At 48.8% G+C, this 25,721-nt stretch overlaps 1 protein-coding gene across 2 annotated transcripts in view; it reads left to right on the forward strand.

Moving 5' to 3' along the window:
* LOC144127930 (cell death-inducing p53-target protein 1) overlaps positions 1–25,721 on the forward strand; it is a 55,919-nt gene that overhangs the window by 12,316 nt on the left and 17,882 nt on the right. For both annotated transcript variants that reach the window (XM_077660935.1, XM_077660936.1), the window contains one exon: positions 5,683–5,947. In XM_077660935.1, coding sequence (XP_077517061.1) covers positions 5,683–5,947 — 265 coding nt within the window. The remainder of the gene's footprint in view (positions 1–5,682; positions 5,948–25,721) is intronic.

A 25,721-nucleotide genomic window follows, 5' to 3' on the forward strand; every position in this document is an offset into this window, starting at 1 on the left:
TTGCCCAAGCCCATTTCTTCCTCTTGATTTCGACTAGGATGTCATTAACCCTCGTTTGTTCCCTCTCCCACTCTGCCCGCTCCTGGTCTCTTGACGTTGCACCTATCATTTTTCTTTCATGGCTCGCTGCATTGTCCTTAACTTAAGCTGAACTCTTTTCGTTAGCCTCCGCGTTTCTGCCCCGTAGGTGAGTAAAAAAAAACCTTCTAGTAACAAACAAATTAGGGCATCTATTAGACAATTTTTACGCTAGGTTTTTCTTGTGTTTGTATCTTTTTAGACTAGAGGGTAGCGTATAAGTGCTTTGGCATGTGCAAGCATTCTGTAGTTCTATTTACACACTGCTAGCAGCATAGCATGGCTTCATTTTTGCTGAGTGCTTTCTATGCCAGAACTTGCCAAGCTTTTCAGACAGTGATTTCAGTGAGGAAGACAACTGTGTGCCTCTAGCAGTTGGTGAAGACAGCAATTCCATAGAAACAAGTGGCGGCAGCGGCAACAACGACTGCGTTGGAGACGGTGGCTCTGGTGAAACTCGAGCATCAAAGGGTGGAGGAAGCTGTTGTTCTGGCTTGTGGATGTTTCCATCATAAACAGCTTCATTTTGATGAGAATGCAGCAGCTCCGACTGGGTCTAAAGGAGCAGCGACAACTTCAGCACTGGTGGAACCTCATTGAACAGCTGGTCGGTGATGTGAGGGCCTGTGCCAAAGACAAGGGCCCATCTGCACATTTGGATGGCGATGAAAGGCTGGATGGGGGGCCTCGCTTCATATATAAGCTTTCCAGCCGAAGCAGCAAAGATTGCGCAGTTCACAGTGACCGAAACACCAAAGGGGTAGGAAGGAAACAGCTTTTCTGCCCAACGTGCCATCAAAATCCTGGACTGCACCCACGGGAATGCTCCAAGGAGTTCCACTTGCCGCCAAAATACTGTTGAGAAACCTCAATTTGCATAGAGAGTAGTAAGGAGCACACAGTCTACTTACTGACAATGCCAGGGAGCAAGCTAATGAAGCCGCCATTACCAATGCCTTCTGCCATGCGGTGTTTGGGGTGCCTAGTGACTGCTGAATGCAGAATGACAGCGATACTATGAGTGAGGACTGCACTGCGAACTTGGAGGAGAGAAGCAGTGTTTCTAAGAAACCCTGAGCAGTAAGCATTGAAGAAAGTGTGCAAACATGTAAGGCTGACACACTGGAAGCTCTAATTGAAGAGGCGCTCTTCCTATAATTAGAAACTGCTGCTGACGATGACAGCATGGATTTTATCCCTGAATCTGCACTAGTGACCTACGGTGTAGCATGCTTTAGTACAGTTTTTCTAACAGTCTAACGGCATTGAAGGATATCTCTGATAGTTACCGTAAATACCCGTGTATAATATGAACCCGAATATAATGCAAGGAGAAGTTTTAGAGATGCGAAATAGAAAAAAAGTTTTACCCGCGTATAATATGAGTGACAAAAGCTTAGTGAAGACATTTATTCAAATCCTATCCCGCACTTCACTTCAATCGCTTTCATCTTCAGCAGCGCTTTCTTCGGACTTTTCTTTGTCCGACAAATCATCCCAAATGTAGTCATCCTCCATGCCATCGAGGGCGTTCGAGATTCCGCACTTCTTAAAAAAACGACGCACAAGATCTTGGATGGCCGCCCACGCTTCCACGATTCATTTGCACAGCATGGCTGGCGAAGCTCGCTTCAGCCGCCCGGTTGGCGTCACCGCAGGCTCACCTGAGCGCATCCACTCTGCGTAGCACCCCTTGACTGCATCCTTGAAGGGTTTGTTTACACAAACATCAAGGGGCTGTAGTTGCGACGTCATCCCACCCGGAATCACAAAGAGCTCAGTGCCACAGTCGCATAGCAGTTTCTTTACCGAGTCGGCTAAATGGCAACGAAACGCATCCAGCACAAGGACGAACGCATCCAGCACAAGGACGAATTCCCCCGCCGCGGTGGCTCAGTGGTTAGGGCGCTCGACTACTGATCCGGAGTTCCCGGGTTCGAACCCGACCGCGGCGGCTGCGTTTTTATGGAGGAAAAACGCTAAGGCGCCCGTGTGCTGTGCGATGTCAGTGCACGTTAAAGATCCCCAGGTGGTCGAAATTATTCCGGAGCCCTACACTACGGCACCTATTCTTCCTTTCTTCTTTCACTCCCTCCTTTATCCCTTCCCTTACGGCGCGGTTCAGGTGTCCAAAGATATGAGACAGATACTGCGCCATTTCCTTTCCCCAAAAACCAATTATTATTATTAAGGACGAACGGTAGAGACAACAGTGCACCAGGTCGCCTACACCACACGGACTTTACCCAGTCCAAGACTAGATCCTCATTCATCCACCTTTTCTCATGACATCTCAAGACGACATTTTTCGGCAGCCCCTCACCTTTCGGTAGCGTTTTCCTCTTGAAGATCACGTAAGGGGGCAGCTTGCGGCCATCTGCCGTGCGCGATAACATGACTGTAACTCGCGTCTTGTTGTTGCCAGTGGACCGGACGCTAACTTGTTTTGGACCCCTTCTCGTGCATGGTGAGGGGCGATGGCATGTCCAGGTAAACTGGTGTTTGATTGGCATTGCCTATTTGTCCCAACAGAAAGTCGTTTGACTCGCACAAAGAAACAACATGGCGCTGAAAAACTCACAAGCAGCTCTTCGAACGCTTCAGACAGCTTTTGTGAAATCGAGGTCCGCCGGCGTAGTGAAAAGCCAGCACGGCACATGTAACGGTGGATCCAGTGCTTGCTCGCTTTGAAGGCAGAGCGTGGTACCCCTTTTTCTTTTGCAAGCTCTCTATCTTCTGCCTGCATAAGCTCCCCGCTCACAGTTGGATGCGTGGCTCGCTGTTGCCGTACGAACTCCGTCAGGCCAAGTCCAATTTCTGGGAATGTGCCATTTTTCGGGCCGCGAAATATTCGTCGCGTTCCGCTCCACGTGAAAAGGGCTCTTTCTGTCGTCACCATTCACGAATGCTTCCTTCGACGAGACCAAACTGCCTCCCGGCCGCATTCTTGCCGATGTTCTTCGCAGCTAAAATCACTTTTCGCTTGAAAGCAGCAGAGCGCTGTTTTCGAGACTTGGACATCTTTCTCTCAAAAAAACATCCACTTCACGAAGCGTGGTTTACATGCGAGCACTTGCGTTGTCAACGGGCACACGGCACACCATGACCCCTCGGCACACCTAACAGATCAACAACAAAGAAACGACATCATGACGTTGTTTGTTGAGGGTAACAAAGCCATGTTGAGGGTAACAAAGCCAAGCCGTAGCCACGTGCCAATAACAAAGCCAAGCCGTAGCCCCGCCGCAATAACGAAACCAGAACTGTGAGCAACTTCGAAAATTTTCGTTCGGATCTGCAGATAGTACGAGGCGGAAATTTAGGAGGCTAATTTTGGGAAAAAAACCTCTTATTATATGCGGGTTTTTACGTAAGTGTCTCCTTCTCTAGCAGCCAATCAATTCTCGTGACAAACACAAAAATAGTAACAGACTGGGTAACAGTCAATGGTGCCTGATGCTTTACTAGTGCTATGTGTACTAGCCCATCAGCAGTGCAATAGATGCTTATATTGCAGTTAATTTTTTCCTGAAAGGCCATTTAATTCATTTGTTCTCATATACGAGATATTTGGACACACTCTGCATTCTCACATTTTTTTTGGAAGCACTCCTGATTAGACCGACTTCTTATAAGACAAAGAATTTGCATGGCCCCTTGGAGTTCGTCTTAAAGGGAGTGTACTGTAATGCCTTATGCATCATTACAAAAAGAAAACGCGCACCCAAGAGTTAGGTGTCTGAACTCCTTTCAGTAAAAAAATTCAGAGGGCACTTCAGTCTGCTTACATGGAGGAATGCGAAAGCATGGAACTTTGTAGAATGCAGGTTTTTCCACGACGCCAGTATGTGATATATTTATTTTGTATTTTTATTTTTGTCATTTTTATTTAGTTTTTTTTCCTCCTTACTTATTTTACTTTTCACATCTAGGTGCTATGTCGACGCCCATGGCTGTTTTAACATCCAGGTGCTATGTCGACGTCCGTGGCTATTGTGTCGTCGAAGTCTAATTAATTAATTACAATCCATCAACCAAATGTTTTCCACAGCAAGATCTCATCACCCACTATCTGACACAATCAGACTGTTGGACATTTATCTTCGCAGATGTTCCTTAGAATTATTATTGCCCTGTTTTTTTTTCAGGTGTTACTCTTTCGTGGATTGATGCTCCTAACCTGTTTTGCAAGGTGTTTTGTTAATTACTGGAGTGAGTTGCCGTTTTTCGAGTCCTGTAGGCTAAGGAAATGTGGAAGTGTAATCTTTCCTACCCTTGGTTGCAGCGGCATTCACGCTGACACCCTTGGCTTTGTTGGAGATGGAGGGGTCCTTGAGTAGGCTGACTCGTTCAGCACCGCAGGTCCTGGCTCCGAAGGAAGTTGTCGGGCTCAGTTAGGAACGAAAATATACAGTGTGTTTATTTACATTTTTACAAGCGTAAAGATCTGAATGGAGGATGATTTTCAGTGCACTCGCGGTCGAGTTATATATCATTCTTCGTCCCTAAATTCCCCAGGTTGAGGATGCCCTCGCCGGGGTGCGAGTGGCCTGAAACTTTCACTCATGCGCACAAACTCACGCCACCACACATATGGACACGCCCCCGTCACATGTCGAGCCCGCGAAAGAGAAGGATGCTGTCAGAGTCATGCCGACTGTGGTAGGTGACGTCAACTGGCCAGCCAAAGGTTCCCACGCGCCGCTGACACCTGTTCTTCATCAGATGGCAGTCGACGCGCAAGGCCAGAACGCAAGGTTGCGTAGTGAAGCCGGAAGGGGTCGTTTGTTCGTTGAGTTGCTTGCGAAGATTACGGACGATGACCGCCAACCCGCCGCGGTGCTCCCAACGCCGACGAGCTACCACATGGCGATTGGGGAAGATAACATCCACTCGCTCGTCCTTCTGGCCTCCGCCCTTTCGGGTCCTGTACTCCAACCGGGTAACACTTGCTAAATTGGAACGAGCTGACACCTGGGTCCATTCCGCATGGTCCTTGGTGGCAAGCCTGGGAGCGATCACCGTTGAGTTGCTCGGAGCCACTCAGTAGAAGCATAAGTGTTGCCTGCCAGCAGGCGGGTCTTGCTGTCGCTGTTGCTAATCCTCGCCATTCGTAACAGCCTTGAGTTACCGTGGCCGTGCTTGTGGAGAAGTGCCCCATCTGGTGAACCCTTCCTGATGGCTTAGTGGGCTTGGCATTCAGCTGCTGAGGCTGCGGTTGTAGGATAGAGTTCCGGCCACTGCGGCCATGTTTTGGTGGAGGTAGAATGCAATAAACCTTCACATGCTGTGTGGCATCAGTGCATATTTAAAGAGACCCAGGTGGCCAAAATTTCTCTGTACCACTGCACTATGGTGTCTCTCATAGCCGACACGCTACTTGAAATTAAATCAAATTTATTTTCCATCCAAGTGAGGAAATTATAGAAAAAAGCGGCTTCTGGGTAGTTTGAAGAGTTTAAAATCCTGTTGTTCAGCAGGGAGGACAGGCATAATTTGTGCAGTTTAAAAAAGAACATGAGACAAAGAAAAAGGAGAAACAGAAGAGCACAAGAAACAAATTGAAGTTCATAAGACCATACCACGCGTGATTCAATGTTACAGCTCCTGGGTACCCTCCACCGGGTGCACAGCAGCCTCCACCACCGGGATTTGCACCATCGGCTCCCCCTGGCCCCGGCGCCGCTCCCTACGCAACATGGCTCCCCCAGGGCACAGCTGTGCCTACCGTGGTGGTCAATGTGGCTGAGTGGGGACCCTACCCTGTGCAACTGACCTGCCCCAACTGCAGGGCGCACGTGCTGACGGCTACATCAACGCGTCCAGGCCTGCTCACCTGGCTGCTCTCAGGAGCCTGTGTCCTATTTGGGTGAGCATTGGCGAGACGGGGCCTTGTGAGAAAACTAGTGCCATGACTGTAGAGTCGGATCATTGAGGAGAACATTCGTTATGCATTTCGCTAGTACAGTAAATCCTCGTTAATTCAGGCTGTCATCAGGGTGCCACCAAACATCCATGTAAGTGTATGGCATGGGGATCTCATTTATTCGGATGGCCTGGGAGTTGGCACCGGTTTACACAGGCTGCTGATGTGGCGCCGTGTTAAGGTTGAGGTACAACCTGCCAGACAAGTGTTCGTCAGGCTATTCGTCCTCGGGCCTGAACTACATATTACATAGGTACCTTGATGCCCACTCGCCTCCTCTTTCAGGGTGGGCACACCCTCTGTACCACCCTGCTCCGCCGTTTTCCCCATGCAGCAGCATGTTGGCTCTCACGCGCTGGTTGCATACTGCATGCTATGCATGTGCCGTGGTGTCTATGCAGGATCGTTCACAGGGCCCCAAGTTTCTTGGGTGTGCCAGCAACCCAGAGTATGACCTGACGAAAATTGGTATTTTTGCATAGTTAACACCTGCTTTTCCAACATTCCCTGGGATCTTTTTGTCTTAATACTGCACCATTTGCGGAAAATCCCACATAGTAATGGAAAATTTCTCTTCCAGACAGTCTGCCGCCGCACTGCTCTGAGGTATACAGCTCAGGACGCATCAAAAATGAAATAGTCATATTTTCTCACCTGCTTCCTTTAGTGGCTTGTTCCGCAACAAAATCATGCAGGCGATTGAGTTTTTATCTTGATGATGTAAAGTTCTTGCAGACGATGATAGGTTATGTGAAAAAAAACCAGCGAGAAAAGACGCAAAACCAGAGGAAGACGCACACAGACTGTCGCCATGAGACTGATAGGTTATGATGACGTTTTGCTAATTTGTAGTTGCTAAGTAGCCTTATGCAAGGATAAATTTAACTAGAACATTTATTTTTCTTTTCAAAACGTGAAGGAAAAAACCATTAAAAGCGACTAATTCGCAAAGAAGCGTCACAAAATCAGCCCCTGATAACCACTTCATTTTGTGGCTGTGCGACGCCAACGAAAGGCACTTTTTTTTTACCAGTAGTGGGGAAAAAAAATGTGCCTTTTGTTGGTGTCACACAGGCACGACTTCATTACATCCTGATGTGCAGAAGGTAGGTACACCACCAGAATATTCACATCGAGCTGATGCAAAGAAGTTGAGGAGGTGTTAGAATACCTTTGTGGCATTAAGATAAAATTAATAAACTGAACAAAATGCAGAGATGAAAACTTCACATACTCGCTTACTAGCAAGAGCACCTAAATATAATAGCTTCCTTACTGGGGAACATCGTTGTAGTCAGTTTTTGAAGAAAGCACTTGGTAAATTTTGATGTGGCCTGGCAGGTGTAACCCTCGCCTCTGCGTGGCACAGTCAGCAGCGGGACAATTGCAGCTTTCCCAGGCTATATCTCGGTGCATGTGCTTCTGGTCTGATGGACAAAGTATGCGACTTCTAACAGCACGGTACAGAGGGAAGCTGTAATCTGGAGAACAAAGGCTATTATTCTCAATGAGGCGTCTCTAATTGGAAGAAGAAAGGTGACAGGGAACTCTGGAAACTTGAAAAACCGAGACAAGAGCGGGCAATTATCGGTCCTCACCTCTTTGCTTGAAGTGAGCTCGTGTTGTGTATTTGATACGCATTCGGAGGTCAAGTTATGACTAACTGTTGTGCTCCCGGGTGTTCTGCCTACACTAGAAAAAGACAGCGGCTATTTCGATTTGCTCGGGGCAGCACGCACAGAAAAAAATGGCTGTGGTTTAGCTCTGGTTAAACCCGGAGTGACGCGATAGCTACAGCTGGTCGAGTGGAACTCACTCAGTCACTTGCAAAGTCAGTCTTTCGCCGCTCTGTTTCACTGGGCGTTCCTTCATCTTCGTCCCTGGATGTGATTCACTCCCCCCTCCACTTGCCCTCACTCGGTTTTGCCGGTGCACCGCGCTGCCGGCAGCTGCTCCGCACCACGTGACCAGCCACGTGACACATGGCGGCAGCGCCGCTGCCACGCTGAAGGCTCGAAATGCTAGCATAATGTAGCTATCACTACAAAAAGTGGAAATCGCAGATCAAGCTAGACAGCTGGAAAACAACAGAAAACTCCGAAGTTTGCCAGGTAAGGCCTGCGAAACATTTGCATTCCAAAACAATTTTTCGCTGGTGGTGGAGGTTTAATGCATAACTTCAGCTTTGCGTCCTCATAATTACTGAAATTAGCAGCTGTCAAGGATGACTTCTCGCACTTGAATTCATGGCAGACAAGTGGCTGTCATAATGGCAGTCTTTGGTGAATATCCTGTATGTTGGAAAATAATGAAATGTAGAGTAACCGGGTCAACAGATTTGCCTGGAGTATGCTGCGCCTGTTGTAAGAATGTAACGACAAGGCACCGAGTTTCTTGGCAGATTAGCTGTGAAAGATGATATACTCTAGCATAACTAATTCCGATCCACTGTTTAAACAACCTCCATTACCACCATGTCTTGGCAGAAGACCAAATTTGCGGAATTGCATGCAGTAGCAGCAGTTTTTTCTTCAAAACGGTCCGCTGCCGCATTGCACTCAGTGCAGCCGAACGGGAGAGTGGGACCCAACATGCTGCCGTTGAGAGCGGTGTCCTCAACCTGAAAGCGGCGCAGGTCGTCGAGGCACCCTAGTATTACATCGTTTCTCGCACCTCTCTGGACTGCACGCAACGGAAGGGTTGTCGACGATCGCCGGCCTCCCATTGATAGTCTGAGTGTCCGGCATCATAGTTTCGGTTTCGGAGCTTTGCCGCGTAGCCAGTGTTGACGGTGTATTAGCTTCTGAATTTAACGATACTTTGAACTTTAAACTTTAGGGTTCCAATAATAGAGGCTAAATCACAAGGGGACAAAAACTGAATAATGATAACAAAAACATTGGATATATTTAGGAAAGATTACACATGTATTTTCCGACAAAGTGTCCACAAGATGCTCTTTCTGTCCCCCCCCCCCCCCCCGCACTTGTGCATTGCTTGATGGCCACGCCCCCACCCCACACTTGCACCATGGCCGGCACCTGCAGTTCAGGAGAGGGACCGCTCGCGGGCGTGAAGTGGAGAGCAGAAGCGCCATTTGTTGTCGACTGTGCGGCTCCCCTCTGTGTCGTTGCCAATTAAGGGCGCTGTGCTCTTGGTGGCCTTTTGTCCACTGTCTTTCAGATCCCGCCATTCGGGTGTCTCCAAGAGGGCGCTCACTTCTGCTGTCTGTACCTGAGTCGGAACCAGACGCAGCGGGCAGGCTTCGTGCTCTTGCACGGGACATAACGCTTGCCGCGTGGAATTCCGGCCAATTTTCCAATTCACGTTTAAAAGCCTTGGACCAAGATCTGAAGCTTCGGCTTCCATCCGGCCTACCACACCATGAAGACACTTTGCTGTGTTGCCTGTGGCTTGGTGTGGCTTTCACCAACCATTACTCGTTCTTAAACGGTATGGCTGATAGCCCTGCATGTGCCATCGGTGGGTATGACGAGACTATATCCCACATTCTTTGTGACTGCCCTGCCTATACCGCCGAAAGGCAGTCGCTCTGTCGTGCGATGGAGCGTCTAGATCCACGCCCACTGACAGAAATGAAGATTCTCAGCCACTGGCTGTGGCGATCGTTGGCGGTAAAGGCCTTTAAAGGGGCTGCGAAACACTCCTTGAGCGGATGCCGGTTGCACTTCAGATGGATCCTTTGTCACACAGATGCTGACTCAAAATGAATTACAAGAATCGATGCATAGGAACAGGAGTTATTCAATGAAGAAATTTCAAAATACAAGCAAACGAAATGCTGCCCTCAACTTGATTTTCGCGCAGCTTCCCATTTCACTCTTCCAATGACGACACTTGCGGGGACCAATCAAAACAGCCTATCTGAGCACGTCGCGGAAGTTTGCACACCATGGTTGCCTAATCGCTGTAACTCGTTCTTGCCAAGGCTGGCAGCGACGTTTTGCATGGCTACAACAACCATGTGAACGCCCAGCTGACCCAGCACTGCTTCATATTCACGTCAATGGTGCAGAAGGGAACACTGATCAGTCACGTTCCCTGACTTATGGATCCGAACTGGATCCGAACTCAAGCGCGAGATACTGCGACGGTGTGACGGCCTGCGCAAGATATCAGACTCATTTAGCATAGCGCGTACTGCTACTGCTTACCGCCTACCATGGCCCGTCGCTCCTAGCGCGCTGGTTGGTCACGGCGAGCAAGAAGTGCGCGCTGTTGACTCTGTTGATGGGAACGTGGCACCACCTGGCACCACCGCCCGGTGATCCTCCACAAGCTGACGATGCGCACTGCTAAATGTGAAGCGAACGGCCTTTTTTCTTTGCATCCTTCCTTGGGACCGACACGGACGCTTGTGGAGTGCAATGGCTTGATCGGATCGATCCCGCAAAGCCGTTCTCAGATACATAGAGAGTATCCATAAGTGTTGTGTGCTAGGTCGTGGGATGTGTACAGAGAGGCGCAAAGTCCTTCGATGCAAAGAGTATCCAGAGCCGCTGGTGGTGTATTTTGTTTTACTTGCATTATAGCGCTTTTATCTAAGGCAAACAAGTTGGTTTTGTTGATGTAATATAAAACATACACTTGAAAAAATGTATCTCTAGTTATTAACACAATTTCCTGTATATTTACTGTTTGTCCAATCATCAAGCTCCCGCCAAGTGATGCCATATCCACTGCTAAAAACTGCCACTGTATGATGACACTGTCAGCGCCATGAATTTTTTTTAGCGAGCTAATTAAAATATTAAATCTGGAGTATACTCGGTATGACCGATGCTAATAGCATCACTATAACTCATTCTATGCAACCAAGAGGCAAAACAGTGCACTGTGTAAGGTGGGGTTTATTCGGAGAAGCTTCTTAACGGGAGCAGGGCCAACAGCAGTCCGAGGTCAGCTAGTGCAGCCAGGAGCATGCACCAGGCTATGACCATGCGGCTCGTGCGTATGCTCGTCGTCTTCCTTACAATGGCCCCTGAAAAGAAGAGGAGCCATCCTAGCGACTTAGGGGGCGGACAAGACAGCGGATTGTAGTATCTCTTGAGGTGTTGGATATGGACAGTCTCACGGCCGCGGCGTCCGAGATCGGGTGACAACGTGAGGGGCTAAACAATATACTTGACTGGAGATGTTTGCTCCAAGATGTGATATGGCCCTTGATATTTAGCGAGCAGTTTCCTGGAGAGGCCCGGAGTACTGGGAGGTATCCACAGCCAGACAAGAGAGCCGGGCAAGAAATGCTGTGGACGTTGATCTTCATCGTGGCGCATTTTTTGAAGTGACTGGGTAGCTGTCGTGAGCGACCGGCCAAACTGGCGGCAGTGTTCGGCGTGCCTGGCGGCTTCGGAAATGGTTGTGCACTCAGATACGTCAGGGTGGTAGGGGAGAACAGTATCAATGGAAACGGAGGGATGGCGGCCATAAAGGAGGAAGAAAGGAGAAAATCTTGTCGTAGACTGCGTAGCAGTATTTTACTCGAACGTAATATATGGGAGATTAAGGTCCCAGTTCGTGTGGTTCGAACCGACGTACATAGCCAGCATGTCCCCCAGAGTGCAATTAAAGCATTCAATGAGGCTGTTGGTCTGAGGGTGGTAAGCGGTGGAAGTCCGATGGATGATATTGCACTCACAGAGCAGAGCTTTGATGACATCAGATAGGAAGACACGGCCTTTGTCGCTGAGGAGTTCTCGAGGGGCACCGTGTCGAAAGATGAACTGACGCAGAAGAAAGGATGCCACATCCTGTGCCCTGGCAGCAGAGAGCGCAGCGGCTTCAGCATACCTCGTGAGGTGATGGGCAGCAACAATGATCCATCGTTTGCCAGAACCAGTATACGGGAGGGGCCCATATAAATCAATGCCAACGCGGTCGAAAGGGCGAGGCGGACAAGATAGCAGCTGCAACTCGCCAGCAGTACGGGTAGTGTGTGTCTTGCGGCGTTGGCAGTCGAGGCACGAGCTTACGTATTTCAATACGAAATTGTACATGCCACGCTGGTAGTAGCGGAGGCGGAGGTGCGTGTAAGTCTTGAAAAGGCCTGCGTGACCGCATTGCAAGTCAGTGTGAAAACATGAGCAAGTATAGGACCGCAGGTGGAGACGAAAGACGAGGAGCCATTATTGTCCATCTGAATGATAATTACGGAGATAAAGCAGGCTATCTCTGATCTCAAAATGGGAAGCTTGACGGCACAGCGTGCGGGATGGTGTAACTGCCGATGGGTCGGAGAGAAAGTCGAGAAGAGCATGAATCCAGGGATCCTTGCGCTGTTCAGAAGGCATGTCACTGACGGTGGGAGACGGCGTAAGGGCTCCGATTTCGCAGAGGCTGGAAGTTTGGTGGGGAGCAATACAGGGTGTTGACGTCCTGATGCTTGCCGACCAGTAAACGACTTGGATGTTATATTCTTGAAAACGCAGCGCCCATCGCGCCAGGCGGCTGGAAGGATCTTTCAATGAAGAAAGCCAACAAAGGGCGTGATGATCCATAACGACGTCGAAAGGACGGCCATACACGTAAGGGCGAAACTTGCCTAAGGCCCACACAATGGCGAGGCACTCTTTTTCAGTCACAGAGTAGCGAGACTCAGCCTTGATAAGTGTGCGGCTGGCATAGCCAACGACATATTCGTCGAATCCATATTTGCGCTGGGCGAGCACTGCACCGAGGCCAATATCACTGGCATCCGTGTGAACTTCAGTCGGGGCCGCCGGGTCGAAATGGCGCAAGATGGGTGGTGCCGTGAGGAGATGACGCAAGGTGTTGTAGGCGTCGTCGCATGCGGGTGACCAAGCCGAAAAATCGACATTGGCGCCGAGCAGCTGAGTCAAAGAGGCAGCAATTGAGGCAAAGCTGCGAATGAAACATTTAATATAAGAGCAGAGCCCTAGGAAGGTGCGAAGGTCCTTAGTGGTGGGACGTTTGGGAAATTCAGTCACGGCACGAAGTTTCGCGGTGTCTGGGTGTACACTGTCTTTCGTCACATGACCTAAAATTGTCAGTTCACGGGCTGCAAAGATGCATTTTTTTAAGTTCAGCTGCAGCCCTGCATTTGTGAGGCATGTCAAGATGTCCTTCAGGCAATATAGATGCGTTTGAAAGTCGGGTGAAAAGATAACGATATCATCCAGGTAGCACAGGCACGTCTTCCATTTGTGGCCACGCAAAACGGTATCCATCATTCGCTCGAAAGTAGCAGGAGCGTTACACAGGCCGAAAGGCATGACGGTAAACTCGTAGAGGCCGTCAGGGGTCACAAACGCGGTTTTGGCACGATCTGCAGTTGCCATTGGGACCTGCCAATAACCAGAGTGCAAATCAAGGGAAGAAAAGAGCTCCGCGCCTTGTAGACAGTCCAGAGCGTGATCTTATTAATGCGGCGGTAATCGACGCAAAATCAAACGGAGCCATCTTTCTTCTTGACGCGGTCAACCGGGGAGGCCCAGGGGTGGTGGAAGGCTGAATAATGCCGCTCTGAAGCATGGTGTCTGCCTGTTCTTGAATATCTCGTCATTCAGTGGCGGAAACATGATATCGGCGCTGTCGCAGAGGGGCATGGGCGCCGGTGTTAATGCGATGCTCGACAATCGACGTGCGCCCCAAAACGCGTTGGTGGAAATCGAAGGAGGAGCGAAACTCCTCAAGAAGCGCAAGAAGCTGGGTTCGCCGAGTTGGAGGTAGAGCGGCGTCAATAGAGCGAAGGAATGGGTCGGTCAACAACGGGGCAGGCGCAGGAGTAGGGGAGCTGAGGGCGTCCATGGCAACCGGCGTTGATTCTGCGTCAGCGTCGGGGTCGTTGAAAACAGAATCAAAGAGCTGCACGGAGCCGACACATTGTCCGCGGCGTAAAGTGAAGGGGCTTGAAAATGGGTTGAAGACCCACAGTGTGGTGGGGCCGGCGGAGTTGGTGAGCAGGGCATAAGGCAGCGGCAGGCAATGGTGGCGCAGAAAAGTAGGAGGCGGTGTGAAGAGGACACTGGCATCGCGAACACGAACACAGGAGAGAGGCACAATCATGAAAGGGCACGCAGGTATATCGGTACTGTCGGCGACAAAAGCTTTGGCAAAAACAGGGGCACCACAAATTTCAGTCTCTGGCACGGGATTCGGCAATGTAGAGAGCGCTACTTGAGCCTGAGCAGAGTCTATGACCGCGTCGTGGAGTTATAGGAATTCCCAGCCCTTGATGATCGAACGCGAACTTGACGGCAGAACGATGAACTCAACCAAATATAGAATTTCTTCTACGACTACTCGAGCAGTACACGCTGCTAACGGCTGGATAAGGTGCGCACTTGCAGTTCGTAACGACAGGCCAGAAGGGGCGTCTTCACTTTCCTCAAAGATCGGCAAAGCGCTGCATCCATGACAGAAACCGCAGCACTGGTGTCAACAAGCGCCATCACAGATACGCCCTCTTCAAAAACTTTAATTAAATACGCGCCAGACAAACGAGGCCTTTCAAATTTCGACGACTGCGCAGTTCTCGCCTCAGGAACTGTTTTTTCCTAGTTTTTTCCTCTTGAGTGGTCGAGGGACGCCGTCGCATCGGAGAGATGGAGCGCCGACGTGGAGAAGGCGGTGCGATCAGGAGACAGAGAAAGGCTTAGGGGCGGCTCAGCAGGAGGAGAGTACTGATGCTGGGACCAGTAACCGCAAACTTCGGGAGGTGGTCGTGAGACGTTCATGCGTTGACGGCAAAGCTGTGCCACATGACCTGGTGAGCCGCAGAAGTAGCAGATCGGGCGGTTGTCAGGCATGCGCCAGGAGTTTCCCAGTTGAGCAGTTTAAGAAAAGGCAAGTGGCTCATGAGGGGCACTCCCTAGAAATCGTGTGAGGCTATCAGTATCTATGAACCGTTGTAGATTGCGGTACGCCTTTCCTACAGGGCAGTTTATGCTTACATCTACTCTCGACGATGAGATTGTCTGTTATTTTTTTTCTTGTTGTTTCTTGAAAGCGTCTTTCCGCTTGGCACCAATGCTCGCTTTCTGCTCTTTTATCGGCCCCAAGCTCCTCAATTGTCATTTGCTATTCAGTGTTAGTGCAATGAAGCCTCCTTATGTGCGACGGCCCACGCGAAGAAGGTCCAGCGCTGCAGCATCACACACTCAAAAGTAGCCGCAGAGACCCTTACCATTATGGATGAGTCCGGCTTCCAACACTCCCAGTAGTGCGCACGAAATAAAGCATTGTACGGAACTGCGGAATGTCGTCGTTGCCGCTCAGCTTTCGTTAGAAGGAGATGACCATTGCCCACGTTCTTTCCAAACAAATTTTGCTCTCACGGTTCTTGGCAGTTTTGGAGGACCATGTGATAATTCAAGTCAGATAATTTGGACATTTTTTTCTGGTTTCTTGAAGTCCGAACAAATGACATTTTACTGTATGGAAAGAAAATTTGCACTGATGTATAGCAAGTGCGCAATTAAGTATGCAGTGAATGAGCCAGTTTCATTTAATTATTTATTTGTTGTACCTCAATGGCCCCATCCTGAGGGATGGGATTTGAGAAGTGGCGGCTAACAAAGATGGTTATGAATGGTCATGGTCGTCTTAGGCTGGCATCGCCCTTAGGCTGGCATTAGTTAATTCAGATGAATGGGTTTAATCGGATACGAACAAGCAATAGTCCAAATATTCGACCTCGGACCTGAACTGCGTTGTACATGTTCCCTGCGTCCCTATCCCTCTGACGTGCGTATAGGCAAGCATGTTGATGATAGACTGGCCTCCGTCGACAGGGAGAGTCTGGCCACAGTTTCGTTTTCAGAGCTTTGTCACCAGCCGGCAGCGACGGCCCGATAGCGTGCACGAATGTAAGAGTTTGATGGAACTTAGAATATAGTCGTCGAGCAGTTTGGGTTCTGAAAAGGAAATGACCATTGCTTATGTTTTCACGCAACAAGTTTTACTTGCACGTGAACGGTTATGACAGTTATGGGGGCATTCGATAATTCGACAGACGAAGCCGCTGCGGTGCCTCAGTGGTTATGTGCTCGTCTGCTAACCCGAAAGAGCGGTTTCGATCCCGGGCGTGGCTGTCGCATTTCGAGGGAGGCGAAATGCTAGAGGCCTGTGCACTGTGCAGTGTCAGTTCACATTAAAAAATCCCAGGTGGTCTAAATTGTCAGCAGCCCTCCACTACGGTGTCCCGTCGTAGCCTGAGCTGCCTTGGGGCATTAAGCCCTATAAACTAATTTAGACATATAGATAAATTGGTCTTTTTTTCCACTCCCTTAAAATTTGAATTAACGAGGTTTTATTCTATGGAACAAGTTTTTGTCTCTGTATACCTTATTTACTCGTATAATTTCCGCACTTTTTTATCGAAAATGGGGTCACAAATTACGCATGGATTTTGTGAACGTGTCCTAAATATACCGTATATTGCCGCGTATATGTTCACTCGGATGATAAGTTCTGCCTCTCAACTCATTTGGCCAAAAAAAATTCACTCTGAATATATGTTGAGGCATACCCCCTGCTGCACGCTTTGTTATGTAGTTCCTGCGGGATGTCGTGACGTCAGGTGTGCAGCTCAAAGCAGTAAACACGCAGCGATTCAGTCGAGAAGCCAGCAGTCAGAAGCAAATGGAGATGCAAGCAGAGAAAAACGGCACCCTCGCGGACAGTCTGGCTGCCTTACAGCAAACCGAAAAACCAGGGATTCAGGAATTTTGTTTCTGGGGAAAGGAAATGGGGGGGGGGGGGGGGGGTGCGCGGATTTTTATTTAGAGAACTTTTTTTCGGGGGCCGGCCAGCGTGGGGTGTGGGTCCGGGTGCTGACGTATACGCAGCAACATACACTATACCTATATTGCGCTTATGACCTTTGTGGAGTTTTTTAAGTCGCGCTCACGAAATCCCCGCGTAATTTGCGCATCCCCTTCTTCGAGCCCTAATTTCTGAATAAAAAGTGTGCAAATTATGCGCGTAAATACGGTATTCATCCTCACTTGAGTCATCTTCAGTGGTACTGCTGTCGTCGTCGCCGCCGCTGCGATCCCACAGCACATCGTCCTCCATGGAAAGCCCGCACTTCCTAAATGACCACACCACGACATCGCGTGGAACGGCCGCCCAAGTGGAAATCACCCACCCACACACAGTCGCCAGGGAGGCTCTCTTCACGTGCCCCGTTGGCTTAAGTTCCCGCCTTTCTGCCGCCAGCCATTCGTATTCACGCCGGAGCAAGTCCTTGAATGGCTTGTTAATGCCAACGTCTAGCGGCTGCAGCTGCCCCGTCAGACCGCCGGGAATGACCAGCATATCTGTATCTTCTTTTCTGAGCTCTGCCTTCACTTTCGCGGCAAGGTGGCTGCGAAATGAGTCCAGCACGAGGAGGTTCGGATTGCGATTTTTGAGGGATGCCCCTGGCCTCAAAAGCCACACCCGACGGTACCAATCAATAACTAAGTCGTCCGTCATAAAGCCTTTTTCGTTCACTCGCACAATCACACCTTTTGGGAACATTTCCTTTGGCATAGTTCTTTTGAATACGATGTACAGTCGGAGCTTTGTGCCATCTGCCAAGCATGATAGCATAACAGTGAACTGAAGTTTCTCGTTTCCTGTCGTGAGAAGCTTAACCTCGAGAGCTCCCCTCACACTCACTGTTGTGTTGCTCGTCATGTCGAAGTAGACGGGAATCTGGTCCGCATTGCCGATTTGGCCAAGCAGGTATCGCCGCGAGTTGCAGAGCTTGAGGTAGTACCTATGGAAGGCGAGAACTTTCTCCTCGTAAGCAGCAGGCAGCTTCTGGCATACACTAGTACGCCGACGAAGAGAGAAGCCAGCCCTCTTCATAAATTTTGAAGCCCAAGCCCTGCTGGCTTTGAAGTCTGTTCGGAGTATTCCAGCTTCCGCAGCAAAGACCCGGGCTTGTTGCGTGATCATTTCGCATGTCACTGGAAGGGACTGATCACGTATTTCGGTGACATACGCTGCAAGCTTGACCTCCAGCTCCAGAAAGCGTGCTGACTTCGGCCCGCGGAAACCTCTTCGCTTGGAGTTGCAATCGAAAATTTTGTCTCGCTGCTTCCGCCACTTCCGTACCAACCGTTCAGAAACGTTGAACTTGCGGCCCGCCGCGCAGTTGTTGGTTTCTTCGGCGTAAATGATGGCCTCCCTCTTGAACGCTGCAGTGAATGAGCGCTGAATGCTTTTCGAACCTGGAGAGCTCATGGCGAAGCACGCGGCCAGCAGTCGAGTCAAAAGCACCAACTCCAAGCACCACCAAACAAAGAGTGATCGGTGTCGGGGCGTCGGCTCTTCCAGCAAACATCGGCATTCTCCAGAAGCGCCGCTGTTACGTATTGCGCAACCAACTGAAATAGCGGCTCTTCCATCAGCTAGCGACACTCCTGGGCGCTGGCGCAGACTCCGCGATTGGAACAGCCGGACAGCGGCCCTTCCCGCTAGTGAAATGAAATGAAATTGGTTTTGGGGGAAAGGAAGTGGCGCAGTATTTGTCTCAAATATCGCGGAAACCCAGTTGTAAGGGAAGAGATAAAGGAGGGAGTGAAAGAAGAAAGGAAGAACGAGGTGCCGTAGTGAAGGGCTCCCGAATAATTTCGACCACCTGGGGATTTTTAACCTGCTGTACTGACATCGCACAGCACACGGGCGCCTTTTCGTTTCGCTTCCATCGAAACGCTGCCACCACTAGCGCTGCACCATCGCGGTGGGTAACGGTGTGCCCAGTAAAAATACAAAATTAAAAATCCTGGCCAAAAAGCCCGCGAAATACCTGAATGCTATGCTTGGAGCCATAGAGCAAACAAAAACTTCTAACATCGCAGTAGCGTCCCTGATAGATTGTTTTTCACCCCCCCACTTCGGAATTTTAAATTTCAGAAAAAGGGTTGACTTACAATCGTGTAAATATGGTATCCCCTATTAAAGATTTTTTTTGGCACATGAAGCTCCATGTATCCTGCCGGGAGAAAGTCCCGGCGCGCGGCACGTACTACCCACAGCTTGGGCGAACCGCATATACAGTCGAGTCCACTTATAACAATGTTCAGGTGCCACGAAAGTTCCATTGTTATAACCGATAATTGTTATAAATGGGCTGCACGAAAAAAAGCATATTAACTGCAAAGAGGGGTCACGGACTGCAAGTGACATGCGAGCTCTGCCGAGGCATCGCTTTGGTGGCACCGAAAGGGGCATTGTAAAAAATACGAGAAGGTTGCTGCGGCTGCCTCTCAGCTTGGAAAATCCCTTAGTGCCCGAAAAAAAAACAAAGAAAACATGAACACTTGAAAGCATTTAAATAGAGCAAAATAGCTTGCACTTCTCACTTCTTTGCTGAAACAAACCCGCAATCGGTGAGTTTCGACTGCTTCGCGGCAATCTTGCTGACATCTTTCTGGAGGGCATCCAAATGTTGGACATGTCCGAGTGAAAGGTTTTTTGCAAAAATGAAGTCCCGCAGGTACTCGATCATTCTTGAGGCCTCCTCATGAGAGACAACTTGTACAGGCTCCGGTTCTTCTTCGTCATCGCTGCTGTCATTGTCTTCCGCGCCGGTGACTGCTGCAACGATCGCCTCGTCATTCAATTCTTCGTTTGTGGTGACTGCATCGTCGGCGTGCAAGAATTCTTCAAGCCCTTCCGCGTCGCCGTCATCACCGCGCACCGTAGACCAAAGTTCTGTAATCGCTCCATCGGCAGGAGCTTCGCGACACTCCGCGTCACTGATATCCCCGGCGAAGCCCGCTTTTCAGAAGCAATTCATGACAATGGAGGAGCTGACTTCTGCCTATGCCCCAAAAATGAATTGAACAGCCATCAGGAGCGAAATCTTAATGTCTGGAGCGGGTCGGCATTCACGCACAGCAATGTCCAGGTTAAGAGCAAGCCTGCTCAACACACGCCGGCAATACAATGCCTTGAAGCACGCAATCACGCCTGCGTCCTTGGGCTGCAAGCCTGCAGTCGTGTTCGGCGGCAGGAAGAAAATTTTCACATGCGACAGCTTCTGGGCAGTCTGGTGTGCAGTACAGTTATCAAGGACCAACGCCACCTTCTTGCCTTCTTGCTGCATCCGCTGATCGAACTCGCACAGGCACTCGTGGAAAAGTTCACGTGTCATCCACGCTTTCTTATTATGACGGTAACGAACTGGAATCCTCGCAGCACCACGGAAACAGCGGGGATTCCTAGATTTTCCAATTATGAAGGCGAGGCACTTGTCGCTGCCGTCCATATTCGCACAGAGGAAAACAGTGATGGCAGATGATAAAAACCACGCTGGCAACGCACGTGCTTTGACACTGTTCGCTGCCCTCGAAACATGTGCTGCTCGTGAAGCAGGAGCCAAAGAAAGTGGGAAAGATGGGGCAGCCCACGCTGAAATGCCATGACGCGTTTTCAACGAGCGGCGCACCCTCAGAATGGACTGCTCCCCACGCGGTTACAAAAGCAACAAAAGGAAGCGCCTCCCTACCCTCTCCACTTCTGCCCAGAGGAAGTGCCCGTCTTTTCTCCTCCTCCGAGTCATACAAGCTTCTCCGGCTCACCCCGTGCGCCTCGCCTCGTATGCGTCGTCACGTGATCTTTTCACAGCCGCTGTGGCCGCTGTGCGGGCGGATCCGCATACGCGTGCGCGTTTTTTTAGCCGTAAGCGTAGTTTTTTTCTTTGAGGGTTGACTCCAAATGACTACATTTAATTGTTATAACTGACAATCTAGTATGATAGCATTGTTATAAGCGGTTTATTTTACCATAGAACACATTGCAAAGGTGGCGGTGCCGCGGCTGTCCATTGCTATATCTGATATATTGTTAAAAGTGGTATTGTTATTAGTGGGTTTGACTGTAGGTCGGCCCCTCATTTTCGAATCGTCATTTCTGTAAAAATAAAAAAGAAAGGTCAAATGTACGCAACAGTATACGGTATATATCATTCATTAGCTTTAAATTCTTTTCTTTTGCGGTGCGGCTATTGCTGCCGTTGCGAAGCTACAGTATTTACTCTCTCCCCGCAGGGGGTGTCTGCATCGCCTTGCCCGGGGAAAAGGGGACTCTGGTGGTTTAGCCAATGCCTAGTGTTTTGACCTTTAAGGCCCCTCGGCGGAGGCAACACACCACTTTGGTCCCAGCTTTGTGTAGACGGCGCCTCCGGCTTGACCCAAACGGGGGAAATCGGCATTCGCCTTTTCCTATCCTCCCCTCTATCTTTCATTTTCTTACCCCTTTCTCACAACACTCCTGTCCCCTATTCTCTTCTTGTTTTTTCCTGTGGCGAAAATTAGTTAACCTCGTGCGGCCAACCACCCTGAGTTGTCGTATTGGGTTATAGTAGGGGTGTACAGCTGGCGTGGGCAGGACTTGCTTGCAAGCTCGTGTCCCATCCACTAGTTGGGCTCCATGGTGGGTGGCTGGCACCGTAGCCGAAAAACATAGATATTCTATGGCTGACGCTCTCTCATCAACTAATCGCCCTCTCAAGAGAGGGCGGATCGATGTAACTCCAAAGTTCGTGCAGAAAAAAAGGTGAAGATTTCCAAAATTTCATGTGATGCATAGTGAACATAAAAATCCGTTACAATAATCTCCCCATTGTTGAAAAATGCATGATGGGTGCATTGGGCTTAGGCTACAAGGTTACAAAAATGTCCAGTGAACACCTCTTGCTGGAACTTTGAGTAGCGTCCAACACTCAAAACTTCTAAACATTGTATCCATGGGTGACATACCTGTCTCCATCACTGCCCATCGATCCCTCTACACAGTTCGTGGTGTACATTTAGAAAATGATTTCCTCCACCTCACTGAACAAGGAATCAAAGAAGGGCTTGCTGATCAAAATGTTGATGTTCACTGGATCAAATAGGAAAAGAGGGCAAAAAAATCTCGACAAAACACATAGTCCTGACTTTTGCGCATAGTACTCTCCCAGAATCAATTGAAGTGGGTTATCTGAAAATAGATGCGAGACAATCCTAACCCTCAATGGTGCTTTAACTGCCAGAGATTTGGCCACGGTTCACAGAGGTGCCGCAGTCGCAAAAATTGCATGAAATGTGCTCCGAAAGGTCACTGTTCTGATGAATGCGACGCGCCCCAGGCAGGGCAAGCCATGAAGGAGACCATGCTGCATACTCCAGGGTGTGTCCGTCCTGCAAGAAAGGAAAAGAAATAATCACACTAAAAACTACTGAAAACATTTCTTTCGAACAGACACTTTCCCCTTCACCGCAAAAACAAACTTTGCTGATGTGGTGCGTGGGTGTGGCTCACCACACCAGGCTTCGGAACCTGCCCAGGCCACTCGCAGTGAGCCTGTGGCAGGGCCATCTGCCCTCGGGTGGACTAGGTAACACTACGCCGCCAACCTAAAAGGAGGCCTCGCAGACCCCCGGGTCGGTGTTCCTCAAGACCTTCTCCTACAGGTCGAGGTCTAACTCTTACGTCCCTGTGCCCTCTGCACGGTCGTCCAGCGCCTCTGCAGAGGCGATGGACACTACCCAGGGCAGCCGCGCGCAGTCCACGTTGGGTAGTCGGCGGAGCTCTCTGGATCGGTCAAAAAAAGACAAGCCCCGAGTCACGGGACCATAAACAACCTGATCTAGCTTTTAACTATATAGCAACACAAAATTAAGATTGCTTTCATAATTTAATGGGACTGCAGAGCACTTCTAAAAAACTAGTGACATAAAAGATATCCTAGGAGCACACGCTCCTGTCACTTTATGTCTACAAGAGACAAATTTTGGTCCTAAAAAAAACATTTTCTGAAGAATTATACTGTTTTCCGCCATGACCGAGAGCAGGCGAGCATGCTGTCAGGAAGTGTAGCCATCAGATTGAAAAACAGTGCCCCAGCTAGTGAGCTTAAACAAAAAAACAAGGCTGTAGCAGCCACTCTGTTAGCACATAAAACCATTACAGTGTGCTCTGTATGTATTGAGCCATAGCGGAAGTTAACAGCCCATGAGTTAGAGGGTCTTTTATAGCAGCTACCAGAGCCATACCAGGTGGTTGGAAACTTTAATGCACAATCTCTTTTTTTGGGGAAGCAAGAAAACTGATGCTAGAGGACAGCTTATTGAGGATTTTATTCTATCCACTAATGTCTGGTTGCTGAACTCGGGTAAACCCACACACACTGTTCCCCAACCTTGGGGAAATTGGTGTTTTAGATATGTCTTTTAGTTCACTGTGTGTTTGTAGCGATTTTTATTGGAGTGTTTTAGACAATCCATATGGAAGCAATCATCTCCCTGTTATTATAGCTCTGTCATCCTCGCTAACAGTTATTCCGACAAAACCACAGCGTTGGAAACTACATTTAGCTGACAAGGCATTGTTTACAAAGAAAGCCAGTTCAGAGGATATAATTTTAGGAATTTATAGCATAGATGAGGTAAATGAAATGTTCACAACATGCATTCTTTCTGCTGCACATGTATAATAAGTTCCAAAATCCACAGGAGTGGTGCACCAGAACCATAAAGTTTGGTACACACGAGAATGTAAGGAGGCAAAAAAACAACAGAATAAAGCCTGGGGAGTCTTTCGCAGAAAGCCAGCATGTGAGAGCCTTATTTTTTTCAAAAAGGAGAGAGCATAAGCGCGGGGTATTCGGCGCGAGGCCGAGAAAACATCATGGCAAGCTTCTGTCTCTTCTATAAACAGCTCAACAACATCAAAAAAAAATGTGGGAGCACGTTTGAAAACTAAATGGCAGATACTCACCTTACACAATTCGTCTTTTACCAATACCTGCTACACAAACAAGTATAGGGGAACAGGCAGACATATTGGGGGAGCACTTCGCTGCGGTTTCAAGTTCTTCACACTATGGCGCAGTCATTTTTAAAATACAAAACCATAGCCGAAAAACAAAGGCTTCCAACAAGTGCAAGTGTAAATGAAAAATGCAATAGTCTTATTACACTCCAAGAAATCAATCAATACTATACTGTCTGCCAGCAAGAAAACCCTCCAGGACCTGACCAAATACACTAAGAAATGCTTGCCCATCTTTCCGAGCCTGCCGTAGAGGCACTTCTACAATTCTTTAACACAGGTTGAGTATCGGGGAAAATACCCGAAGCCTGGAAAACCCCCAACCTCTCCTACCAGTTATAGACCCATAGCCCCTACCAGTTGCCTCGCCAAATCCTTTGAAAGTTTCCTGAATGTAAGATTAACTTTTGTCCTTCAATCCTGTGAATAACAGCCACCAGTATGCTTTTAAAAAAAGGATGCTGCACTACAAAGACGCTTTCGTTCATAAGCAACACTGTCTTGCTGTATTTTTAAATTTAGAAAGGCCATAATTTATGGCCTGGATTTTCGGGATTCTCCAGGACCTTGCAGCCGCTGCGGTGGCTGAGTGCTTATGGGGCTCGGCTGCTGGCCCGAAAGACGCGGGTTCGATTCCGGCCGCGGCGGTCGAATTTCGATGGAGGCGAAATTGTAGAGGCCCGTGTGCTGTGCAATGTCAGTGCATGTTAAAGAACCCCATGGTCGAATTTTTCGGAGCTCTTCACTACGGCGTCTCTCATAGCCTGAGTCGCTTTGGGATGTTAAACCCCCGTAAACCAAACCAAGACCTTGCCAAGCTTGGCATCTCAGGCAGAATGTTGAACTGCCTAAAAGACTTATTATCTAACTGTTCATTTCATGTCCACCTGGGTACAACCCTTTTAAGGAATTTCATTCAGGAAAATGGAATACCTCAGGGGTGCATTTTAAGCACAACTCTTTGTTGTAAAAATTAACTCTCTTACTAAAATAATCCTAAGGTCCCGTTATGTATTCAGTCTATGTAGACGACCTTCAGGTAGCTTGCACATCCTCCAGCATATCAACATGCAAAAGACAAATACAGCTAACCGTAAATAAAGTGACAACATGGGCAGACAGGCAGGAATGTTTTCCGGTTTTCTGCACAGAAATCGGTGGCCATTCTTTTCTCACTCAGACAAGGCATACAGATAAAATCCCACCTTACACCTGAACGAAATAGAGTTACCCGTGAAAAATGAACACAAATTTCTAGGCATAACATTTGGCAGAAAGCTCACTTTCCTGCCTCGCATAAACACATTGAAAAAGAAAGCCTCTCGACCCCTGAACCTGAACGAAATAGAGTTACCCGTGAAAAATAACACAAATTTCTAGGCATAACATTTGGCAGAAAGCTCAGTTTCCTGCCTCGCATAAACACATTGAAAAAGAAAGCCTCTCGACCCCTGAACATACATAAGTGCTGTCGCAAAAACACTGGGGTTCCGACAAGGCGTGTCTCTTACAAATTTACCGCTCTGTAGTACGCTCTATCCTAGATTATGGATGTATAGTGTGTGGGTCAGCAAGACCATTGTACCTTAAACGACTGGACCCAGTTCATAATTTAGGCTTGCGTCTTTCGACTGGTGCATACAGGACATCGCCTATAGACAGTCTTTATAGAAACTAACGAACCATCACTTACAGACAGAAGAACAAAGCTCGCGTGTTCATACATTCAGAAAATCCGTTCACTACCTAAACACATCTGTCACCAGATACTCACAAAGTGCCCATCTAGAACACTGTTTAACAACAAACCTCAGACTACTAGGCCACTGCTCTTACGTCTTGAAGAGATGTGCCAAAACCTCTGCCTGCTGGGCACATTACCTGGCAATGCGCAATGATGGGGCCCACTACCTCCATGGTACAA

Source organism: Amblyomma americanum, chromosome 4 (assembly GCF_052857255.1).
Source record: "Amblyomma americanum isolate KBUSLIRL-KWMA chromosome 4, ASM5285725v1, whole genome shotgun sequence".
NCBI lineage: Eukaryota > Metazoa > Arthropoda > Arachnida > Ixodida > Ixodidae > Amblyomma > Amblyomma americanum.